At 37.6% G+C, this 22,362-nt stretch overlaps 1 protein-coding gene across 14 annotated transcripts in view; it reads right to left on the reverse strand.

Moving 5' to 3' along the window:
* The window catches only part of AOPEP (aminopeptidase O (putative)), a 155,505-nt gene that overhangs the window by 95,617 nt on the left and 37,526 nt on the right, over positions 1-22,362 (reverse strand). For 13 of the 14 annotated variants that reach the window (XM_032674640.1, XM_032674636.1, XM_032674641.1 and 10 more), the window contains 5 exons: positions 12,581-12,770; positions 10,719-10,828; positions 7,635-7,737; positions 7,409-7,516; positions 1,963-2,006 (listed from right to left, as the gene is read on the reverse strand). In XM_032674640.1, the coding sequence (XP_032530531.1) occupies positions 1,963-2,006; positions 7,409-7,516; positions 7,635-7,737; positions 10,719-10,828; positions 12,581-12,770 (555 nt within the window). The remainder of the gene's footprint in view (positions 1-1,962; positions 2,007-7,408; positions 7,517-7,634; positions 7,738-10,718; positions 10,829-12,580; positions 12,771-22,362) is intronic. The other variant, XM_032674638.1, reaches the window with a different exon arrangement.

Below are 22,362 nucleotides of genomic sequence, written 5' to 3' on the forward strand. Positions count from 1 at the left end.
ATTAAGTACTGAAAGGTGAAAATCTTTTAGATGTAGCCTCTGTATCCAACAGTAGAGAGTGAGTTCGTGTTACATCACTGCAGTGTAATAATTATAGAAAATTTCCACGCTCTTGGATGACCATTTTCTGCCAATATTCATCCTGTTCTCATTACAAACATCTCCCATAAGCCAAGTTCTACTGCTAACTACACTAGTTTCCCTCTGTTGCCACAGCTGAGGGCAGGATTTGGATTGACTATCTACTACACATTTCTCTTTTCTTCTTTTTTTTTTTTTTTTAATTAAGACCAGCCTCCATTACAAACTTCGGTGTCTTAGAGTGCTTAATATTTGTCAGATTTGCAGCATTTAGTTTAAACTTTTAAAATTTGCTTGGTAGAATTGCACAAGTCTGGAAGGTTTTGTGTGCTACAAAGAATTTTGTTGCTCTAGTATGGAAATGTACTTCATTCCCACAACAAACTTTGTGTAAAAAAGAACTGATCAATAGATGATCTCTAAAAATATTTCATTTTCTCTTTCCTCCCTTTTCTTTTACCTCAGGTGAGTATTTCTGAACTAGGAACAGAATGCATTTAAGAATGAAAAAACATCCTTGCAGCAGATAAGAAATAAAGGCCTTCTGCATATCCAGATATTCTATTATTCTTGCATTGCTGTTGAAATCTGCATTCAAGGTAATTTTGGTTCAGATATGCTACATATATGACTGTGAAATGAATTACCATAGATCTGAAATTTTGTTCATACATTCTGGAGTGTGATGCATCACAAATGGAGCCATACTTCTTCTGCATTAGTCTCACTGAAAGTTAAAATATACTGGCATGTGTATAGGCAGAAAATTGGATGCTTATGCAAATAACATTTTGCACTGGGTTTGGACTTCAGAGAAACATAAGAAAAAAGGAAGGAAAACGAGGTTTTTTAAACAAATTAATGTATAATCATACCACTAAAAAATCCACTTTTGTATACATTCCATATAATATTCCTGCTTATATTTTGGCAGGAAATTATACTCAATTAGATAAACAAAGTATCATCCTTCAGTACATCACTGGAAAATGTAACACCACCCTAACTAAATTCAGAGTGTCACAAAACATATTTTCTCAATGATAATGAGCTTCTTTGTCCCTCAGCCTTTAGGAACAGAAGTGTTTCACTAAAAAACTCAATACATTTGACTTCTATGAATTTCTTCTCTCCTTTTTTTTTTTCTCCAAACCACTCATCCAGAGTTATCACCACTTTTGGAATACTGGTTTTCAAAGTTACATTTTTCAAGTAAATACATTATTTTTTAAAAGTATAATATGTAAAGCTCCACTATAAAAGAATCTGTATTTGTAGCACAGTCTACAGTAGCACAGAACAAACCAACAGATAAGCAGGGATAGATTCCAAGTGCTGCTAAAGACAATCTGAGTCATATCCAACCAGCCACAGTCACACACAGGAGGATTCTGGAGGACACATCAGGCAATTAATGCTGGATTTCCATCCGTGTTTTCCATCCTTCCTCCCTGGGTACACTGTATGACAGAGAGGAGATGGCACCAGACTACTTCTTGAGAAAAATGCATTTTGTTTGCCAGATGCATAGCAAGGTTCTGGCACCCTTGCTCCTGGGGGCCACTTGCCAAGGGCAGCTGGCAGGCAGAGCAGGGGGTAATTTGAGTGGGCAGCTATGCCTGGAACTTCAGTTGCAAAGTGAACACAGGACAGCACTTCTGACCTAACAGGCAAGTTAAAGGCACTGCTCAGGGAGAGCAGGCACAGCAATAAAACAGCAAGGCCCACAAGTTTTTGTGTCCATATGTATGGGAATTTTCAGAGAAACACACACTTATGAAATCACACTATTTCTGGCTAGCACAGCTGATATTTAAATCTGATTTTTACTTTTTTTTTTTTTTTTTTTTTTTTTTTTGGCTTTTCTAGCCCAGTTCTTACTTTTTTTGTTTAGGGATGTCTTCCAACAGCATGTAAAGGAAATCCTGGAAAAGGAACAAAGCACCACAGTTAGTACGCTTATGAAGATGTAACCCTGTGTCTGCATTGCTAGTGAGTAACGTTTTCTTACAGACTGCAAATAAAAGAATGATAAGAAATAAATTTATATATTGCTATGGTGATATACTGCTCATTATGTTTGGCAGTTTTCCAACCCACTCATGCAAAAAGTGTCAACACTGAAAGAAAATGGACTTGAAAAGCCTGCTGACTGTTTTAACACAATCCCACATTCCCACTTTTATCTACAATATGCACACACACACACAAACTACATTTAAAACTGTTAAAGGCTGCAGATTCACATACTCAAAGGTTAGGAAACACCAAAATTAAGGGTGTTTACATGTTCTTCAATGTGCTTATGTTATCATACTGTCTTTAATTATATAACTACATAAGGTTTTTTCTTCCTGAATGCCCAAGCCTGACTAGAAGATCACACCTACTCCTCATTCCACAACAAAATCCACAACGTTGCTGATAACCACCTCAACTAATGAGTAAATTCTTCAAAGAAAAAACAACCAGAATTTATTTCAGGTATTTACAAGGACGTTTCAATGCCAATGGAAGAGCATTATTATCATCCTCACTTCTACCAGTATGATAACCCCCTATAGAAAGTTATGCCTGACATCACTCAAAGGTTTTCTGGAACCCTGTGCTCTACATGACATAATTTTAATGACAATCACTTTGACAGAATACACTCCTTTGAATAATCTCATAATAATAGGACTTATTAATGTGCATCATTCATTTATATGCTGTTTCATAAATCAATACATCCACTTTATTAATACTAATCTTTGCGGAGACAAGTTTCAGAGGCTGTTAATGTTCCACACTGCAGTATATGAGTGCAGGCTGATTTCTGATTGTAAGTCGTTGCTCTTCAAGGCCTTGAAGTATGTTTCCTAAAAGGCAATCTTTTATTTAAGAGACCTTGTCACAGCAGCCAACAAAAGATGCTGTTTCTCTGAGTGTGGCATTGTTAGGGAACCAAAGTAAGAGTGACTGCACACTTGCAGTAGAGTTAAGCCTTCCTCCTTCAGATCATAAGTGAGAGTCAGGCCCTGGAGCAGTGGCTGCAAAATTGGCTTATGACAAAAAGTAAATTTCACAGTGCTGGGCTCAGTGTTGCTGCAGCCAGAGTGGCATCACTGACTGTGCCAGGAGTCCTTCTGTTCCAGCTCCAGTGCACTGCTGACACCATGAGCAAGTGTGACATTCCCTTATTTCACACTTCCACTTGAAGTTCTGTACCATTATTCTGTATGTAAACAGAGAATTCCTCCACTTGTGGAAGTTTTGTTGGAGGTACTGAGTAAGCTTACACGTAAATAAAGAAAATGAAAAGCTCATGATTAGAGTTGTTTGAAAAGTGTGTGAAAAGTAAAACTGCAGTGGACATCCCTCACACCATTTGCTGTGTCTGTACATATTAATGCAGCACGATTCCCTGACTGGATTGCATAGACTTCTTATAATCAATCACATAGTATACTTAAAGATAGCTCTGGTATTAGAAATGGGTTTATATTCTGTATATTATACTATGAAATTAAACATCTTTGTGATTAAAGTTGTCTTCATTTTTCCAAATATCTAATAAGAATAATGTAGTAACCATCATTCTACACACTGTCTTAAAATTAGGATTAATCTATTCTATCTAACTGCTCCTATTTTGGTGCTCCAAAACAGAGCAGGAAAACAAATTACCACTTACTCATACTAGCATGGTTTTTAACATTTGCCTATTATCAAGTCTGCATGACACATCTCATTATAGGTCTGACTTTTCAATTGCTTATAATTTTGCCAAACTTTAACCATCTGGATTGCAATTTTCTCCTCATGGTATTTTTTTCTTCCTCCTTAGACAAAATAGTTTAGCAGTGCCCAAAAGAAAACCCAGAGGGGAATGCAGGGGGTTTTAAGCTTTGATGCCATGTCCTGGGGACCCTACACTTTGAAGCAAAGACTTGGGGACGACCAGGGTAATCATAAATAAATTCTGGATCAGATTATAAAACAAGTTATAGTTTGTTCTTTGTTGCAAGTAATTCAGTGAAGGTAGAAAGAAAATATGAATTAGAAGTCATGTGCCACCCCAGTGCTGCAATAGGTGCAAACTGGCTTATACCGATATGATCAAATCATCTCACTGCTCCTGTTGTTCTTCCCTGGTTAGAGACTCAAAGGCTAGAAAACAACCTTTCCCTCTATAAAGAAAAGGTTATTCAGCAGTTTCTGTAACTCTATTGACATTTGGCCAAACTGAAAAAGCCTTAGAAAAATGAGTTCACACACGTTCACTGAGGATTTGCTGGCCTCTTATAATTAAATTCCCTAATGACTCTTGTCTGCTCTCACTATAGCCCTGACTGAAGCCAACAATTTTAATCACAACTACAACTTTGGGCTGCTGCTGGGTAGATCAAACCTGGAGAAGACTGTGAATTTGAGATCAAGGAGAAATTTTCTTTGCACTGTTAATGGCTGTACACACATTGATATCAAATAAAGAACACTCAATATTAAAAGACAAATTATATCTTCATATGAAAACCTCAAATCTAGATATTTCAAATGCTCTACAACCAACAGATACTTTAGTTTAAATTCTCTGACTGAAATATAAAAGCATAAAAGTGCATAAAAGCAATGGAGATTTCATGACTAAAAGTGACACATCTAAATGGACATTCACGTGGCAACAAATAAACTCAGATTGCACTTGCACCCAATTTCTTGCAGAAATTATCCACTCAAAGTTAAACTACCCCTAACAAATACGCAGTTTGTAAATTACATAACTAAATGATAAATGTTAATTTATCCCCTCTGGGTGGAAAAATAAATAATGAGCACCATTTGTAGGTCCCTGTTTATTTGGAATTCCCTCCCCATTCATCTTCCTGGTTTTTATTTAACAAAATCAACAATATTTTTAAATCCTTCTGTTGAGGTTTTGGTGAGGAGCCCAGAATGCAGCTCCAAAGATGGTAATTCCTACCAAGAGCAAGCTTGTCTCCCCACCTATATGTTCAATTATCAGACAGCAATCCTTGGCCAGACAGCTCAAAAGTTTAAGCCTCAGGGATGGAGCCACTGACTGGCTTCAGTCAAAATTCGGATTTGTTGCCTGTTATAACAGACAGAACTACATGAAAATTAAAGTCTGCAAACAATTCAATTCCCAAGATATTCCTATTTCAATATGAAGCAGAACAACAGCTTTAACTGTGTTAGGAGTATCAGCAACTCTCACTCCTTCCTTTTTAGTTACAGCAAATAACACTCCACTCATTATTTTAAAAGTTCATTCAAAGCAATTAGTAAGTGGATTCCCTCATAGAAAGAAAACTGGAAGATTTTTTTTAAAATCCTTCTCAAAGATTCCAGACTTGCTTTACTCACCTATTGCTAACTCAATTAAAATAAACTACCATTAAAATCTTACTGAGCATGCAAACAAAACCAAGGAAAAAGGCAAACTGATGAACGTTTCACATCTGAAGTAATTTCCTTGCACCTGCAGCTCCCACCTAGGAAAATTACTACAAACACAACTAGAAAACAAGACTAGTATTCATAACATGGGCAATTTTTCACTGTTTTACTTTTCCTTATGCCCAGAATTCTGAAGCTGGAAACTTCTACCATTATTTCGGACAAGGTGAAAATACAGCACTATGATATTTAAACTTACCATTTTCACCTTTATTTATTTTAAATCTTTTATTCATTTAAACACTGACAGCTTGTTTGTTCAAGAAGAAACTTGAACAAGAAACTTTGTACTAACTTGATTTTATTGCTTCTGCATTTGCAATTCTTGCTGTGATTCATTATCTACCTATACCAGGCACTAATATAAACACAATCTTTAAGACTAGTAGTATAATTTGCTGAGACATTTTGCAGCATTCAAACTATCCACTGACAACTCATCTCACATCAACCAGGAGCAACAAGTTAACTTCTTGTCATCAAAATATGAGCACCACCAGATAAAAACACTGGGCTGCTTTTGTTGTTAGCAGTTTCATGATTTCTGTAATTTTCAAAATTTTTCCATCTGTGTAATAGTGAAGCATCATTTTTATGATTTTGGACACCATAATGTAGACAAGACTCCTACAGTCCCTGGCATTTTCCACACTATGCCACATGTGGTTCAGGGTGCCAGTAACAGGCACAGGAACAGTTGCATTAGTGTTCACCCCCCAACACCCCAAATATTCCTCCACAGGGCAGAGCTGCTGTGTTGGAGCTGCTGTGCCTGACTCTTGGGTGACCTGACATATGAAAGAATCCCCAAGTCTGTGAGCTGCTTGTAAGATACATGGGCACACATCTCTCCCCACAAGAGTGAGATTCCAGACAGCAAGCATGCAAGCACAGGATCACTGTGGCTGGGAGACACAGCAAGTGTTGGACTCCAGTCCTGCAAAATCAGAGGCCTTTGCTCTGTGTTGCAAGGAGATGTTTATCACCACCCAGAACATCCTCAAAGAATTGAACCATAACTCCATAAAAGACAGACCAGTAAAGAAACTGGTTTCAGAAATTCACTCATACCCCTTCCTCTTTCTCTTCCTTTGCCTCTCATCACACTGCTCTTCCAGCAATGCTAAATATTTGTTGTGTCGTAGGTTTTGTTCCAGGACTGTTTTTAACCATATGAGTTCAGAGTCCTGGTTCACAGACACCCCCATGAGTGGTTGTTTTCACAGCATTACTTACAGTGCTGTGGAACCAGCTGGATTCATCACCAATGACAGGATTCCTAGAACTTTGGGTTCACAGAGCTATGTAATTTCCTAAATCAAAACAAAACTAGAGCCAACAGCTACAGGACTTTTCCAGAAAGACCTAGAGGGAGTAAATTTCTACCCATTTGGGTTTGTCCTCATAAGAAGGACACTGAAATGACAAGCATTAAATGAAGCAGTATGCAGAGAGGAAGAAAAGTCAGAAATATAATTTTTCCTCTTTCAGAAACAGAGGATAATCAGGTAAAAGACTGAATGATCAAAAGCAAAACCCATTAGCTAAAAGATTATGGGAGACAATTCCAGTGCGGTAAAATGACCCTATCTTTGATGTCAGTATCTATGAACATTGACCTTTCAATGTAGCAAGTTAAATCACCCATTGTTTATATTATCAGATACTAACAAAATGTCTGATTTATGTATAACTGTCAAAAAAATGTCCTGCCCTCTAGCAGGCAGTAATTTCACCCATACTGCCAAATGACAATTGTCTCTCTCTGTACAGCACAACCAGAAGTGAAGGTTTAGATAGTCAATCCCAAAGTTTGAGTCTTTTTTTTTTTTCCAAAGGCGAAGCACAAGCCCAGGCACAGTACCTGAGAAAGGACGAGCTGCCCATGGAACTTACGGACAAATTTTCGCAAAGACAGAAGGAATGAGGCCTCTCCTGCTGTCCTTGCCAGAGACCTCAAAAGGAAATAACCCTGCAAGACATTAAGGTAGAAACAAACAGGAAATTATGAATTTGCTGATGTCCAGAAGACAGAAATCTTTATCACATTCGTAAAGCAACATCAATAAAAATCAACTGACAACACTCACCTTCAAATAGTGAACCTGCATGAAGATTTTTTCTGCTTTAAGACCATATTTGACAACAGATGCTCCAGACTCACTCAATTCTCCTGTGCTCTCCTTGTTGGGCCTAAAATAGAAACACACTAATTAAGTTTTGGATAAGTAAGTAAAGAAGTAACTCACACATTACTTGTTTTAATAGTTGAAAGCATCGTAAATGGCACAGTTGCAGACACCTGTGATCAGTTCAGTCTTCTTTACCCTGAATATATAATTTGACTTAGTCAAACAAATGAATTTCCTACTAAATTAAATCCATCACTAGGGTGGTGTACTCTTTTAACAGCCAGCATGACATCAGGTTCCACATCATTCTCCAGTGTAGACAAGTTAGGAACAAAGAGAAACAAACAAACAAACGAGACATTTTAAGGGGAAGGGAAGAGGAAGGGGACAACAGTGAAGTCATTATGTTCAACTAGAGATTTCTCTTTATATACCTGATCAGTGGCCTAATAGCTTACATGACTATATTTGCAAGAATAACCTCTTTCATCTGCATGCAACACTAAGATTTGCTGGTGCTGCCTTTCAGAGTTGCTGCCTGTTGAAAAGACACTCACCTATTTCCGTCTGACCTCTTTTTTCACAGGCATCTTATGACATGCTACTACAACATAATACCAAATTCCATAACAAGAAGAAACATCAGGTTGGTAATCAGATGGCTGAGTGGCTTTCACCTAGTCTAAACAAGTATTCATTTGCTGGATCAAAAGCTAATGGGATCAGCTGACAAGTTGGGGGCAGATTTTTCCAGCTGTCAGGAGAAAGCACAGAAAATCATATGATTGCCCAACAAGGAACAAAAAAGTAATTAAGAATAAGCTTATGCTTGGGAAGAGTGGGTTGACTGATTTTTTTTTTCCTGACATGACTGGTAAGAAGTAACAAACAATTATCATTTACTTTTAATATCTGGTATAAAAACACAGGTTTGAACCAGCCCAAGCTTCAGCACAGGCTCAAAACCCAGCTCGGCTTCAGTCCTGTCCCTTCAGGGCAAGGACTGAAATTTTCTCATACCAGTTTTGGAAAGCACAAGGATATACTTTCAGAAGGATAAAGAAAATAAAAAAATAAAAAAAAAAAAAAAAGTAAACATTCAAAGAGAGAACCTATTCAAGTCCACACTACAACAATAGTAGATAGTATTTATTTGTGACCGAAACCAGTAGAAAGTCCTTAAATGCAAGAAATTAGAGACATTAAAGAAGAAGAGATGGCCAGAATCACAAGCTGGAATCATGTGCCTCTCCTCAAGTTTATTAGAGGTATATTTTTTCAAATGAGAAATTATTTCCCACTCTTTTTTGTTAGCATTGAGAATACCATTGTGCAAAAGGTAAGCAGGATTCTTCATCAGAGACTTAAGTCTACTAACTGTGGAAGTCAATAGAAAGCTTGAGTTTCAATTTCAAAAGAAATCAGTTCTTCCTGAGTTTCAATCTACAGGAGATTTTGGCCCTTAGAAAAATTATTTTAAAAATTTACACAACATAACATTTTATTAAAAATAACAGCTACATAATCAACACAAAAGACAACAAATGTGATTCCATACTGTTGAAAATGGAAAACATACATGCAGATAAGCCTCATATCACAAGAACCAATATTAAAACAAAATTATATAAAACAAATCAAAACCCCAGCACCTGTCAAGCAGTAGTTGTGCTGGCAGCAGCTCTACGACAGCCAGGGATAAACCTTGCTTTTGTATTTACACTTGTCATCAAATTGCATACTTACAAATGTGTAAATTCATTTACTCAGCTTACACACAGGATAACACAATTCATCAATAAACACAAAGTAAACCAGACCAATGAAAGGCTACAGTTACAAAGTTGGTGATACGCTTTCAGATTACAGAAGGCCAAGGAGAAGAATTTCTATGCTGGTGAACAGTCTCTAGTGCCCAAAAGGCTTTTAGGTCCTACTGGGCAAGCATAAAAAGAAGGGAAGACCTTAAACGAATTAAATGGCAACAGTCTTTTAAAAACATTTAAAAGCTGATTACATAGAAGATGGGTATCAGTTTGTTCTTCCACTTGGTGAAAGAAAAGAAGAAATCCACATAGTTTGAAATAAACAATATTTCAGCTGTGCTTTAGGAAGTAATTTTTAACTGTTAACACTAAGTTTAGCTGTCTTATTGAGACGCTGAGACAGCTTGGTCCTCTTAGGAAAACTTTTTTGTTGGAGCTTTCTAAGAACATGTCAGTAAAAACCCACTTGGGATGGTCTGTGTGTATGGCCTGTATTCCAGAGCAGGAAAATGGTCTCCGTAATCTCTTGAAATTTGTCCATATTTCCATGATCTGGTCACTGTTGGCCTAACTTGAACTGGGATTAGTAAAGTTGTTTTTCTTGGTGGAAGGCTGTGGGGAGACGAGCAGTGGAGACTCAGCAGATCCAGAGTCAGGCAGACACTCCAGATCAAAGGCTGTGGCAACTTTCCAAGCCACCAGTCAGAGTTGCCCAGATTATTAATCACTGAGAAAGCAAGAATGTCTTTAGCTACCCGAAAAGCAGCCTTCAGCTTAGCATCTGGTACTTAAAGACCAGAATCTATTTTCAATATCATTATTAGTAATTTCTAAAGAGAAAGTAGATTTATATAGTTTACTATGCTTTTTCCTTGTGTTTTAAAGCTTCACTCAGCTTGGCAGCTAGATCATGCTAATGTATGTGCTTGTCTCCAGCCACAGAAAATGAATCTGTTACAGCTTCCAACACAGAACTTTGTTCAGGAAATGGCTTTTTTCTCCCTGAATAGTGGCTCTTGTAAACTGCCTAGAGAGATTTCATATCAAACTAAATCCCATGGTTTCTGAAATCTTTCTAAAACAAAGGGAGAAGCAATTGCATTACAGTCAAGATGAACAACCTAGTCAATTTAATTTGCATTTTATTTTTTCATTAGAAGGAAATAAGGAAACACAGTGGATTTAATCAGATTGTTTGGATGTATACCTTTTGAAGGGAGACAACGTGGAAAACAGGAGAGAGAGTACATGCAAGACAATGACGTCCGGCTGTTACCTCAAAACTTGCAGCTCTTCCTCAGAGTTCTGCACCTCGTCCCTGAGGCGGCGCCAGCGAAGCAAAGCTTTCAGCTGCTGCTGCCCTTTTACCTCTTCATGGGAGAGCTGCTTGGGACACAAACACAGAGCACTGAGTGCTGCTTCCCAACACACAATAACAACCTTCAGAACAAGAAACTTGTTTTGTTTCTGTTGAATATTTAGAAGATGTATGAATGTACCAATATCAATGATTTTTAAAAAAGGGGGGAAAAAAAGAGCCAAAAAGTAACGGTTGCTGCTATGAGAGTTAACAGCACCACGAGGCAAAACAAAACCCTCACTGTGCACATCAAATCAAAAGACTGTTAAATAGTTCTGACTGAGGAGAGAGATGAGCATGTTGTTTTCCCTTTAGTGACTGGCAATGGATGAACTGAATATAAACAGTATAGGTACCTGGCATAGAGGATTTTATGGCATCTTTACCCAGCTTGAAAGCTCAGAGCTGTATTGTGTCCTGACTTCATTCCTCTTTCCTACTATTCCTGTTACACTTGTGAAAGCTCCCTGTGGTATTTTCCCCCATTTATGTAATATTAACAGAGATTCATACTTATGAAATAAATGCCAGGTTGTCAGTTGACAAATAAATACTAATTCATGTTCCTCTATTATAAGAATAGATGTGAGATGGGGGAAAGCAAAAGCAGCTAATACTACCCTGAATTACATTCAGTCACAACTGAAATTACTGTCATGCACTATAGAACATACTCATAATCCTAAAATTGTATGATTGAATACCTTCAAAACTACTCAACAATGTTTAAAAGGTATCCCTTATACATTAACAAGGGAACTCATCACAATGTTTTGTGCTTACTCCTTTCCTTTCAGCTACAAGGAAGGTGTCTACTACAATTAAAATGCTTTCAAGTGACTCACAAAAGTAAAGAATTAATGTGAAGAGCTCACAGCAGTGTAGTGATGCTCAATGCAAGGGCACAGATGAGTTTTGGAACCAAAATGGAAAAGCCACATGTTTGGACAGCCTCTCTTTCTTGTTTCAGGAATATGGTAAGTGTCAAGGAATTCTGTTTTGTTTGGTGCTGTAAGTTGCCTGATACTTAATAACATGGAGGTTTGGAAGAGTGCATTGTGCCAGATCCCAGTTCAGCCTGCTCCTCCTCAGGTGGAAGCCTGCAGAGCTCAGGGGCAGAACCTGGCACAGCCACAGGAAGAAATGACTGACACACAAAATGCTTGAAGAAGCAGAGGTACTACAAAAGTAAGAATTGCACCAGAAAAACACTTCACAAGCTGACAGGCAACTTAAGAGCTTTTCACCTTAAGGCAGGTGACGATTTCTAAGCCTCTGACATTAGAGTAACTCTTGTTGGGCATGTAAGAGAAAAAAAAGTGAAGTTCCCTATTTTAAATCATCTTCCATTCAGCTTTGAGGTACACTTCTTGCCCATTCCTTGGACAAAACAGAACATTTTCATTATGTACCTGGAATATTACAATATGCAGTAAGACTCTTGATTGTTCCAGCTTCAGGTACACCATATAAGTAGAAAGAATGCAGAGCCATTGTTTAAAAGCTGAATTTTAATAACTGAGTAGTACATCTGTGGAAAGGTAATAACTGACAAACAGACATTTCCATTCTCGTTTGCACTGACCTCTATCACCATGAAGATTTCTGTTCAATATGGATCACATTTTTTTAAATCAAGTTAGCATGCATATTCCAATACTATTTTAAAATACTTTTCTTCACAACAGAGGAGGTTTAATTTATCTCTAATGCATGCCACGTATACAATTTTGATTTCCACATTAATTCAATTTTGAAACAATGTCCCATCACCTTACCTGTTGTGCCCTAGCCCAAAATACATCTTCTAAAAAAGTGGCAAAGCCTTCACTGATCCACTCTTCAGTCCAGTCTCGAGCACCAATGGCCAGCCCAAACCAAGCATGAGCGACCTCATGACACAGACGAGTTCCACAGAGATGGTTCCCTCCTGGCAGTACACTCTGGGACAGGAAGATGATGTGCGGGCTGCACAAAACCAGTGACAGAATATATTACTGACCTGTTACAACATGCATTGCATGGCCACCAAAATAAGGGAACCAAAGCATGGCCTGGATTGAAAGGACTTCAAAGATCATCCAGTCACAGCCCCCTGCTGTGGACAGGGACACCTTTCACCATATCAGGTTGCTCAGAGCCCCATCCAACCCAGCTTGAACAGACCAAGTGATGGGGCACCCACAACTTCTCTAGGAAACTATTCCAGTGCCTCACTATCCTTACAGGGAAGCATTTTTTCTTATTATCTAATCTAAATCCATCCTCTTTCAGTTTGAAAGCGTTCCCCCATGTCCTGTCACTACATGCTCTTGTAACAAGTCTCTCTTCAGCTTTCCTGTAGGCTCCCTTCAGATAGGCTTTATTAGCCTCTAAGCTTCTTATTAGTATATGCATGCTAGGTCATGACTCACAGTTTAGAGCTCAAGTGTTTTTAGGAATTAAGTTGTACTTTTTTTGTTGGTTGGCAGAGAATCAAACCAAAATTCCAAGCAGTTGCATTGCATTCAACCGTCAAACAGCTACTACCTGTAAGAAGTAACTGAAACCAAAGTTACTTTCAAACTACAAGACTGATTTATTTCATTAGAAACATTCATCACAGAGAGATGAGCAGGTGTGAATACAGGCAACAAGAATTCACCAGTTAAATGATCAAAGATGGAAATAAATAAAACAGAAACATTTATTAACGAAAACAAATCACTATCACTATGTTACTGAAAGTAACAAGAGTAATGTAGAGAAAAACACATGTGCTTGTTAAAGCCTATAACAAGCTAAGAAGATACCATCTCATGGTAACAGCTGATCGTGTCTGCAAATGCAGAGGAAGAAGAACATATTTTAACACAACTACTAAAGTGAGAAAAGTGAGTATCTGCTTTTCACAACATTGGGGGAACGAACAATCCAATCTGTATCTACTTTGCTTTGGACTCAAATACTGTAAAAAGACATTGGGGGAAAAACTGTTATGAATTATCACTGCTATTGAAAACAGACTGAATTGCAAGTTACTGCAGTTCCATGTTCTACTGCAAGGCAGATTCTGCCATGCTTACAGACATCAGACCTTAACTTCTCAAAAGCTATAAAATTTCTGAAACTAACTATATCTAGGAAATAAAAGTAGTAGAACTAAGCTCTCTGACTAATGTGCAAGGTTATTAGTGCACTATGTCACAGATAGAGTAGCAAGGGCACAAACCAAGAGGACCATCTGCAAAGCACTCCTGCACTAACCCACAGTGTCCATCATCTGCACTTCAACTCTTTTCTCACTTCCAGTCAGTTAGAAAGGAAATAAAGCACAGTGGTGATACCTTCAAGACCACATGTCTTTAAAACTTGGTTTTAAAGCATGGGAGGGGAGTGTGTGGCCTTAAGGCATTTCCAAGAGTCAAATATTATTCATCAGCATTCCAAAAAGCTTCCCCACCCGCCCTACCCTTCCGTTGGAAATGTTCAAACACCCACATTTTTCCTGCAACCAGTTGAATGTCTGGAACTGAGACCATAAAAGATGATATGCACTCATACTCAACAACCATCTCCTTATTAAAAAATCATAGTTACCCAGCCAAGCAAATTAATACATTTCAATCAGATGGTATTGTAGGAAACAATGTAAGAAATTAAAGAACTAAATTGAGGAACCAAGTAACACAGAACAAAGAAAAAACAGCAGCTATTCAAACCTTTACCAAAAACAACTCTGATTAAGAGAAGGAAGGGAGGGAGAGAGAGATGGGGGGAAGGTGCAAACACAGAAGCTGCAGAACACGATTGATCTTTTATTATAAAACCCCCGAGGAGAAGAATAACCACAACTTTGAGGACATTACTTCAGTCAGTTTTAAGTAAATGATCCCTCCCCTCACTGTGGCATGTGTACATGCTGCAAAGAAAAACTGCAGAAATAGGCCAAGTAAATAACATTACAAACTGCTAGCAACATTTCCATTACGGAAGACAAAAGTAACTTCACACCTTATAAACAGGGTCACTGAACAGTTGTACATTTTAAGTCTACAGCAGGTAAATATATAATAAAAGTAAAGACTGTATTTCCTGCTCTTTCCAATCACTTAAAAAACAGAAATGCTACAATTTTGAACAATATTCTCCTTTATAGAAGGATTATAAATCATTTCAGCGAGAAAAATGTATAGGAGTTAAATTTTGACCAAAGACTATGAGTACAGCTTCCTAAAAGGCCAAAAATTAGATTATGTGCTGCAGCAGAGTTTAATTTTAAAATCTGAGTACAGCCAGCAACCTCCTTTCTGGAGAACACCTTAAATGATTCCTTTTATTTTGTTTGCCCTTAAAAACGAGTTCTATCTCCAATTCAGAGCAGTGCAAAGTTCCCATTTGTCTTAAGACCAGTTTTATCAGACTGAACTGTCTCTGGAACATGTCCAGCACCTATTAGTTTGGGGAAAAGTTTCACTCTGTGTATTTCTTTAAAACACAGATTCTCTATTTTCAATGCATGTTTGAACTTCAGAAACTCTGCTCTGCCTCTACTGATACCAACCAAATCTACATTTCTAACATCATCTAGGATGTGCAGTGTTCACAGAATCACAGAACGGCTTGGAGTGGAAAGGACCTTAAAGATCACATAGTTCCAACTCCTCTGCCAGGGGCAGGAACACCTTTGACTAGACCAGGTTGCTCAGTGCCCCAGCCAATGTGGCTTAAACACTCACAGGGATCTACAACTTCTCTGGGAAACCTATTCCAGTGCCTCACCACCCTCACAGGAAGGAGTTTTCACCCAATATCCAATGTAAACCTACTGTCTCTCAGTTTGAAGCCATTTCCCCTTGACCCGTCCTTACATGCCCGTGTAGAAAATCCCCCTAGATCCTTCCTGTGGGCTCCTTTAAGGTACTGGAAGGCACCAATTAGGTCACCCTGAAAGCTTCTCCTTTCCAGGCTGAACTATCCGAATTCTCTCAGCCTTTCCTCATGGGGGAAGTGCTTTATCCCTCTAACCATCCTGGTGACCCTCCTCTGGACTCATTTGAACAGGTCAATGTGTTTGGGGAATGTTATGAATGTTACCAATTGCACAACACAACAGTGTTGTTCCTAAAAAAATAATTCAAGAAGGTGTCTAAGTGAAAAATAAGATTATTGGAATGGTAATTAAATTGCAAGACTTTTTTTTTTTTTTTTTGCAACTTATTTGTTTTTTAACCAGAAGATAAATTTGGCCTTCCTACCATCTGTTTGATTTACTAGGAACAAATTATAAGGCTTGATATCCATTTCTTTGATTTTAATTGAAAAGGAAAGAAATCCATTCATCCATAAGGAATAGACAAGGGTTCACCTCAGAAATTACATCAAGACCTGACGAGGTCTTTGCAGCTTATAAATGCTTCTAGGAAGTTTCTAAAGCAGGCCAGAACAGGCTGGCTGGATGTGGTAAGAAAGATGCAAAACCTCTCCTAGTTAACAAAAAAAACAACCACCCCACCAGTCCTTGCCAGGAAGCTGGACAAGTTCCCAACAGCTCTTACAGAAAAGGAAGTTAATTACTTGTTTTCAACAAGTATACACTTGGTTACACTTCCACAGCAAAAGAGAATTATTCTGATGAGAATCACACACTCATAACTGAGATGTTTGCATCACTGGGTTGGAAGAAGGAACAAGTTTCCTCCCCCAGTTAAAATGCAGTTAAGGGAAATCTTGACACTGTAACTATGGCATGAATACATATAAAGGAAAAACTGAGCCCTGAAGGAAAGAAATTGTTGGTGTGAAAGGCCAAAGAGTTCTGATGTTCCAATCATTCAAATCCACCCATGCAGATATTCTCAAGATACATAAGATATTTTTAATAAGATATCTTTTTAATTTTTTGATTTTAATTAATTTTTAATAAGATATTTTTAATTAAACCATTGGCCTCAACCCACTGATTCAGCCTGTCCAGACCCCTGTGCAGAGCCTTCCTACCATTCACAGATCAACACTCCCACCCAACTTGGTGTTGTCTGCAAATGAGCAATCTGGTAGTAATGCAACTAATTCCTTCAAACAATTATGCCTTATACTCTCTCTTAGAGCACACACTTTGACAGGGGTAAGACAAGCACCTGTAATTGGGTTTTTACAAAAAATCACAACACAGCTTCTGTGTGGCTGATATCCTGCTGCACTCATATCCAATAAATTCTGCCTGTTCAAAATATTTTGACGTGGGAAGCAAATCAAGAAGGAAACAGAGATTGTTGTATTTTCCATGCAGACTTGGGTCTCATGTCTGAGATTCAAGCATTGCCAGTAAACTAACCCAATCTGTAACAAAGTCATGAGGAACTAGAGGAGACAAGAACAACCAGCAGTCAAGAAACAACTGTGGAGGTGAGGAGTTATTCACCAGCTGACCCCTGATGCTCCCAGGACATCTAACAGCAGCTCTAGCTCACTGCTTTTCATCTTACACATTCTGTATCACTATGAAGAATTTGCAGGGCATGAACCTTTCCCATAACTCTCTAGATATTGTTTCCTAATGCCTTGTGTAAGCACAGCAATACCTATTCATTCAGAAACTTCCACAATCCCAGGATTTGTGACGGGCAGTAAATTGCCGGCTACTGTAAAGAGAAAGAAGGAAGCACAGAAAATTATGGGGTGGGGGAAAAGAAAGAATTACAGATTCAAAACCTCAAGCTCCCATCAAGATTTTTTAATACAGATTTGTTTGAAACCTCCCGCCTCCCAAAAAACACAAAGTAATGCATTCTATTATAAAAATCAATTACACAATACCTCCTAGGAACAAATGGCTACCATAGTGCCAAAAATCTTACAGCCAGCTTTCCAAGAGAAACACCTGGAGGGACTACAGCTTTTCATGTTGTATAGCACGGAATGAATTTTTCATATTTAACTGATTATGGGTAAGTGCCAATACAACTACATCAATAAATATAAGCATCTGTTTAACTCAAAAAAAAGCCAACAACCAAGCCAACTCTATATTTTATGTATCTTGATTTTTAACCTTCACACTTCTCTTGCAATTGCTCCTCAAAAAGCACTGACACTGCTAACTATTGAAAATAGTTTGTGACACCAATTTCCAGAGTCCTTACTAAATATTCATAGTATCATATTGTACTGTTCAGAGCACTAATTTCCAAACAAATCCTACAAGCTACAATTCTATAAGGTTATTTTTATTTTTCTTGAAAACCAGATAGATTGGAAGTCAATCTAGAGTACTTCAGTTAAAGAGTAAGAAATAAAGATGAAGAAAATAAAAATATTTCTAGTTCAGATTGTTCAGAAAAATATCTTATTTTTTTTTCATATTAGTATCTTTTTTAATTTTATGTAAGACAGTAGATAGATCACAAAAAAAACCTGATCATATTATTTTTACAAGAAGTGAGTAATGGAAATAGATACAGGTACACCTCTCGTTTCATAAATATGAAATACTTTTGTGTGATAGTATTTTTGTTTGTTTCCTTCTAGAATGCCAGAGGGAAGGCTTAAAAAGAAGATTCTTTCGTTTTATACTAGAAACGAATGCATCATTTGTCTCATTGACTTTCCAAACTATTCTTTGTATTCTTGCTAAAAATTATCACTATGATGAACAGTCACTAACAACGTTCCTCAGTTCCAGTCATTCTGTCACTGATGGATGACATCACTTGATCGTGGATGGATTTCATTATTTGTAGCTTTCCATCATTGTTATTAATGGATCTGGATTTCCTTTCAGCACATCAGGAAGTTTCTGGCAGATATTATTATCACAGCTGAGATACAAAGTGCAAATAACCAATTCCAACAGTGAGACAGAGAGAGCACAACGTGTGAGCTTCCCCACGCCCAGGGACAATCCACTCAAGCTCAGGGCCTGTTCATTGCTGGGCACAAAAAGTGACAGGGATGAGGCAAAATAAAATAAGAATGGGTTGGATCTTTCTACATTTAATATACAGAAGAAAGTTTTTACCCACAACAAAAAAGTAAAACCAACAAAAAAGGAAAGAGTTTGCTCATTCTTGGAGTGTTTCAGGATTCTTTTCTCAGTGTAAAGTCCTGTGGTATCACTGATCTGAAAGCAACACAGAAATGAAATCTGCTTGAAGGTAAAAGTGATTCTTATCAAATCTCTGTGAAGAAAGAGCAGCATCACAAACCAAAGCAAGCCTCAAGAACGCTCTTGTTTTTTAAGCATTCCTATCACAAATACTTCATCTGAAGAATGAGCAAACTCCAGATATATCCCTGAATCATTCAGGAAATCCCAAACATTACTGGAGGAGAGAGTGCTATAAATCCCTGATATTTCCAAGAAAAAATAAATAAAAAGGTAAAGCTCAGATTTTTTTTAAAAAATATCAGAACTTCTTAGATCATAAAAGAGGCACAGATCCAATTCTTTTAAATTTTCAGTTCATATCTATTATACTCTTGCTCCTTGTGTCAACTATAAATGTGGGAGCAAACAAGAAGAAGATGACCCAATTCACATGTGATCTAATTTTTGCCTATATGCAGTATAACCCATAATTCTTGCTCTTAAGAATTGGTACTCAAAAATCCATTTTCTGAAGCCTTTCATGTTACTTACAAGAACGGTGCCAATACAACACTGTCAAGTCTATTCTGATTTTCTACATCCCCGCTAAAATGCATTATTTCTACTGTGCCTTTATCCTCTGTTTATACAAATGCACGCTCACCTTAAAAATGTTTCAGACAGCAGAATTTTAACAAATTAGTCCTACTCTCATCCATTACCTGTTTTTCTTATTTTTGTCATCTATAAACAGTACATAAACTGATATAAATTGTATGCTTATTTCCTTGGTTTACTCTGAGCAGTAACCACACAACCCTCCTCCTTTGTGTGCCTCCATCAATAAGGTATCTGTTGTGCTTTTGCACAAAGAACAAAGATGCCTTTATCAATTCTCAGAAGTCTGTAGGACAAGTCATTCATGTTGTCAACCCCCCTAAAACACTCCCAGCAAATAATGAAATCCACCAGTGACAAATGTCAACACACTAATTTGTAAAATACAGAACAAAAGGAACATTCAGAAGAGGTGCTTCATTTCATGTTATATCAGCCCTTCAGTTTGTAACAACTTCATGGCAGCCCACAGATAATGCAACATTAGAACAGAAGAGCACTATGATTATTAAAACTAAAACAATCTACTCTTCTTACAATAAATGCTAAGAAGTTCCACAAAACTGTAAACAAAATCTTTTGGAAACATCAGCCTCCTTGTCATGCATTCATTTTCCTCCTTTTTGGAATATTATTTACAAGTAAAATCTTACACACAAACACAGATTCTCTTCCACACACAGTCCCATTTATTGTTCTGATGGAAAAACAAGATTAAATTACATTATATCCAGTGAAAGAAGAGCTTCAGTGTGCCTCAGCAACACTTTATCATTATACAGGACATCCAGCTATTATTGTCAAATCATATAGCAAGGGCATGGTTTAACTTGAAGTAGCCAGTGTGCATGTGAATGACTTCATTCATCATATAAAGACATCGAGCTGTTATTACTGAAGCACATATCAAGGGATGGTGTGACTAGAAACAGCATAACTGAGAACTGTAGTCAACTGATATAATAGGAAGTACCACTTTCACTCTGTTTCTATCAACGCATCTTTTCATACAGCTCCAAATTTGTTTCAGACCACCACAAGGACTAAACAAATATTTTCCCTGTTGTCCAGGACGCTGACACAGAACACATTTACCTCTTCTCTTTGAAGATACCAAAAAGAAGCAAACACCTTTATATTCTATAAACATCAACTGCATCTCACACTTCTTAGATTTCCAACAGTGGCCTGATGACCTGTGCTTTGTGAATTCATCCAATCCACTTGAATATAGAATGGCAGTTCTGAAATTGTTAATTGATAATGCTAAGTTCTGTATTTGGCAAACTGCTAACGCTAACACAGATTCTATTAGCAAGTATTTTTCCAAGTCCAAAAGAATACAGCAAAGTGGTTTCCCACCTTGCAAGACCACAGAAACTAAACTACCATGGGTCAAAAGACACTCATTTTGAGGTGTTTTTGTTTAGTTGCTGTGTTGTTGGTTCTTTTTAAATCACTGAGGAAATTAAATTTTAAAATAAGCAGAGAATTTATGATTGCTTCCCACATACTGTCCTGACAACAGTTCTGCTAATACACTAAACACTCCCTCTTTTTGTGAGACCATGCATTCATATTTGCATGTGGATATTGACCTCTCACACAACATGACCCTATTCCAAAATTGCTAACAATACCAAAGAGAATTAAGTTTCCAGTTAAAATCCAATTAATAACAGTTATTGGTTGGATACTTCCCTGAAGAGTCAGTTGGGTCTATGTCTTCCCAAATGGTTAAAATCTGTTTCTACATATTCTTGCCAGCACCAGTCAATTTGTTTGAAACCTCCAATGGTATTTGTGAACCTGAAGATCAAAAGGTTGTGTAAAATGTATAATTTTTCAGAAAGTACAGACCAAAGTTTCCAAATAGGTAGCAATTTTACAGCCCAGTCCAGTCCCACTGCTGTAAATCTAGTCAATCTCCACAAACAGTGTTATTTCTTTACCTTTTTAGTTTTAGCAGAATTTAATGTCAAGTGGGACAACACTCCTTGAGATTTGCTTCAACTAAGAGTATGTCTCTGGCACAGTGTATGCACGTGCTTGGCTGCATCTCAAATTTTAGTATACTTGGCAGTTTCAGCTTAGAAAACACCTAAAAAGATGAATTTCATCCTGAGGTTATATCCCAGAGGTTATATGCCAAACCTCTGCTCTGTCATGTCCTCACCACCTGCCGGCAAAGTCACTGGCAGAAACAAGAAGCTGTTCCTCTCTCCATGGCCTGACCCCACAGGGTCTCTCAGGGTGTTTCTGCTGGGCTCAATTCCAGATTCTGGAGATAAAAGCTCTTCAGTGACAGCAACACATCCCTCACTCCTGCCAGCAGCCATCACTCCATAGCTGTAACTCCAGGGGTCAAATTTAGTTAACTGAGCAACCATTGCAAATTATTCCAGTTACACAGACATACACAGACAGGATGGAGCTGTTTCTTCTCAAAAAGAGAACAAACACCTCTGAGGCCGCAGTGTCTTTCCTGGGAACTCAAAGAATTTGCATTTACACGTGGGCACTGTTGTATTAACTCAGATCAACCGGCCAAGCAAAAACTTAAGCTTCGAGAGAAAAATAACATATCTAATCTGCACTACCAGACAGCAGAGTAACACCAGCACCTGTTCGAAATCAGAGACCTGTTTCTCAAATATTATAAAGAAAAGAAGTAAACAGCTATTAAGCAGAGACTTGGTTTAGACCAACAATAAAAGGATGTGTCCACTGTGGTTTTTAATAAAAAGTTGTTTAGTTCATAAAGACAATTTGTTGAATTCTACTTTCTCTGCCAATAGATCTCTTTTCAGAAAATTATGCAAAGCTAAGATTTTACAAATACTGTAGACCTATAGAACAGTTTCATTTATATTA

The sequence above is a fragment of the Chiroxiphia lanceolata genome, chromosome Z (genome assembly GCF_009829145.1).
Source record: "Chiroxiphia lanceolata isolate bChiLan1 chromosome Z, bChiLan1.pri, whole genome shotgun sequence".
Taxonomy (NCBI): Eukaryota; Metazoa; Chordata; class Aves; order Passeriformes; family Pipridae; genus Chiroxiphia; species Chiroxiphia lanceolata.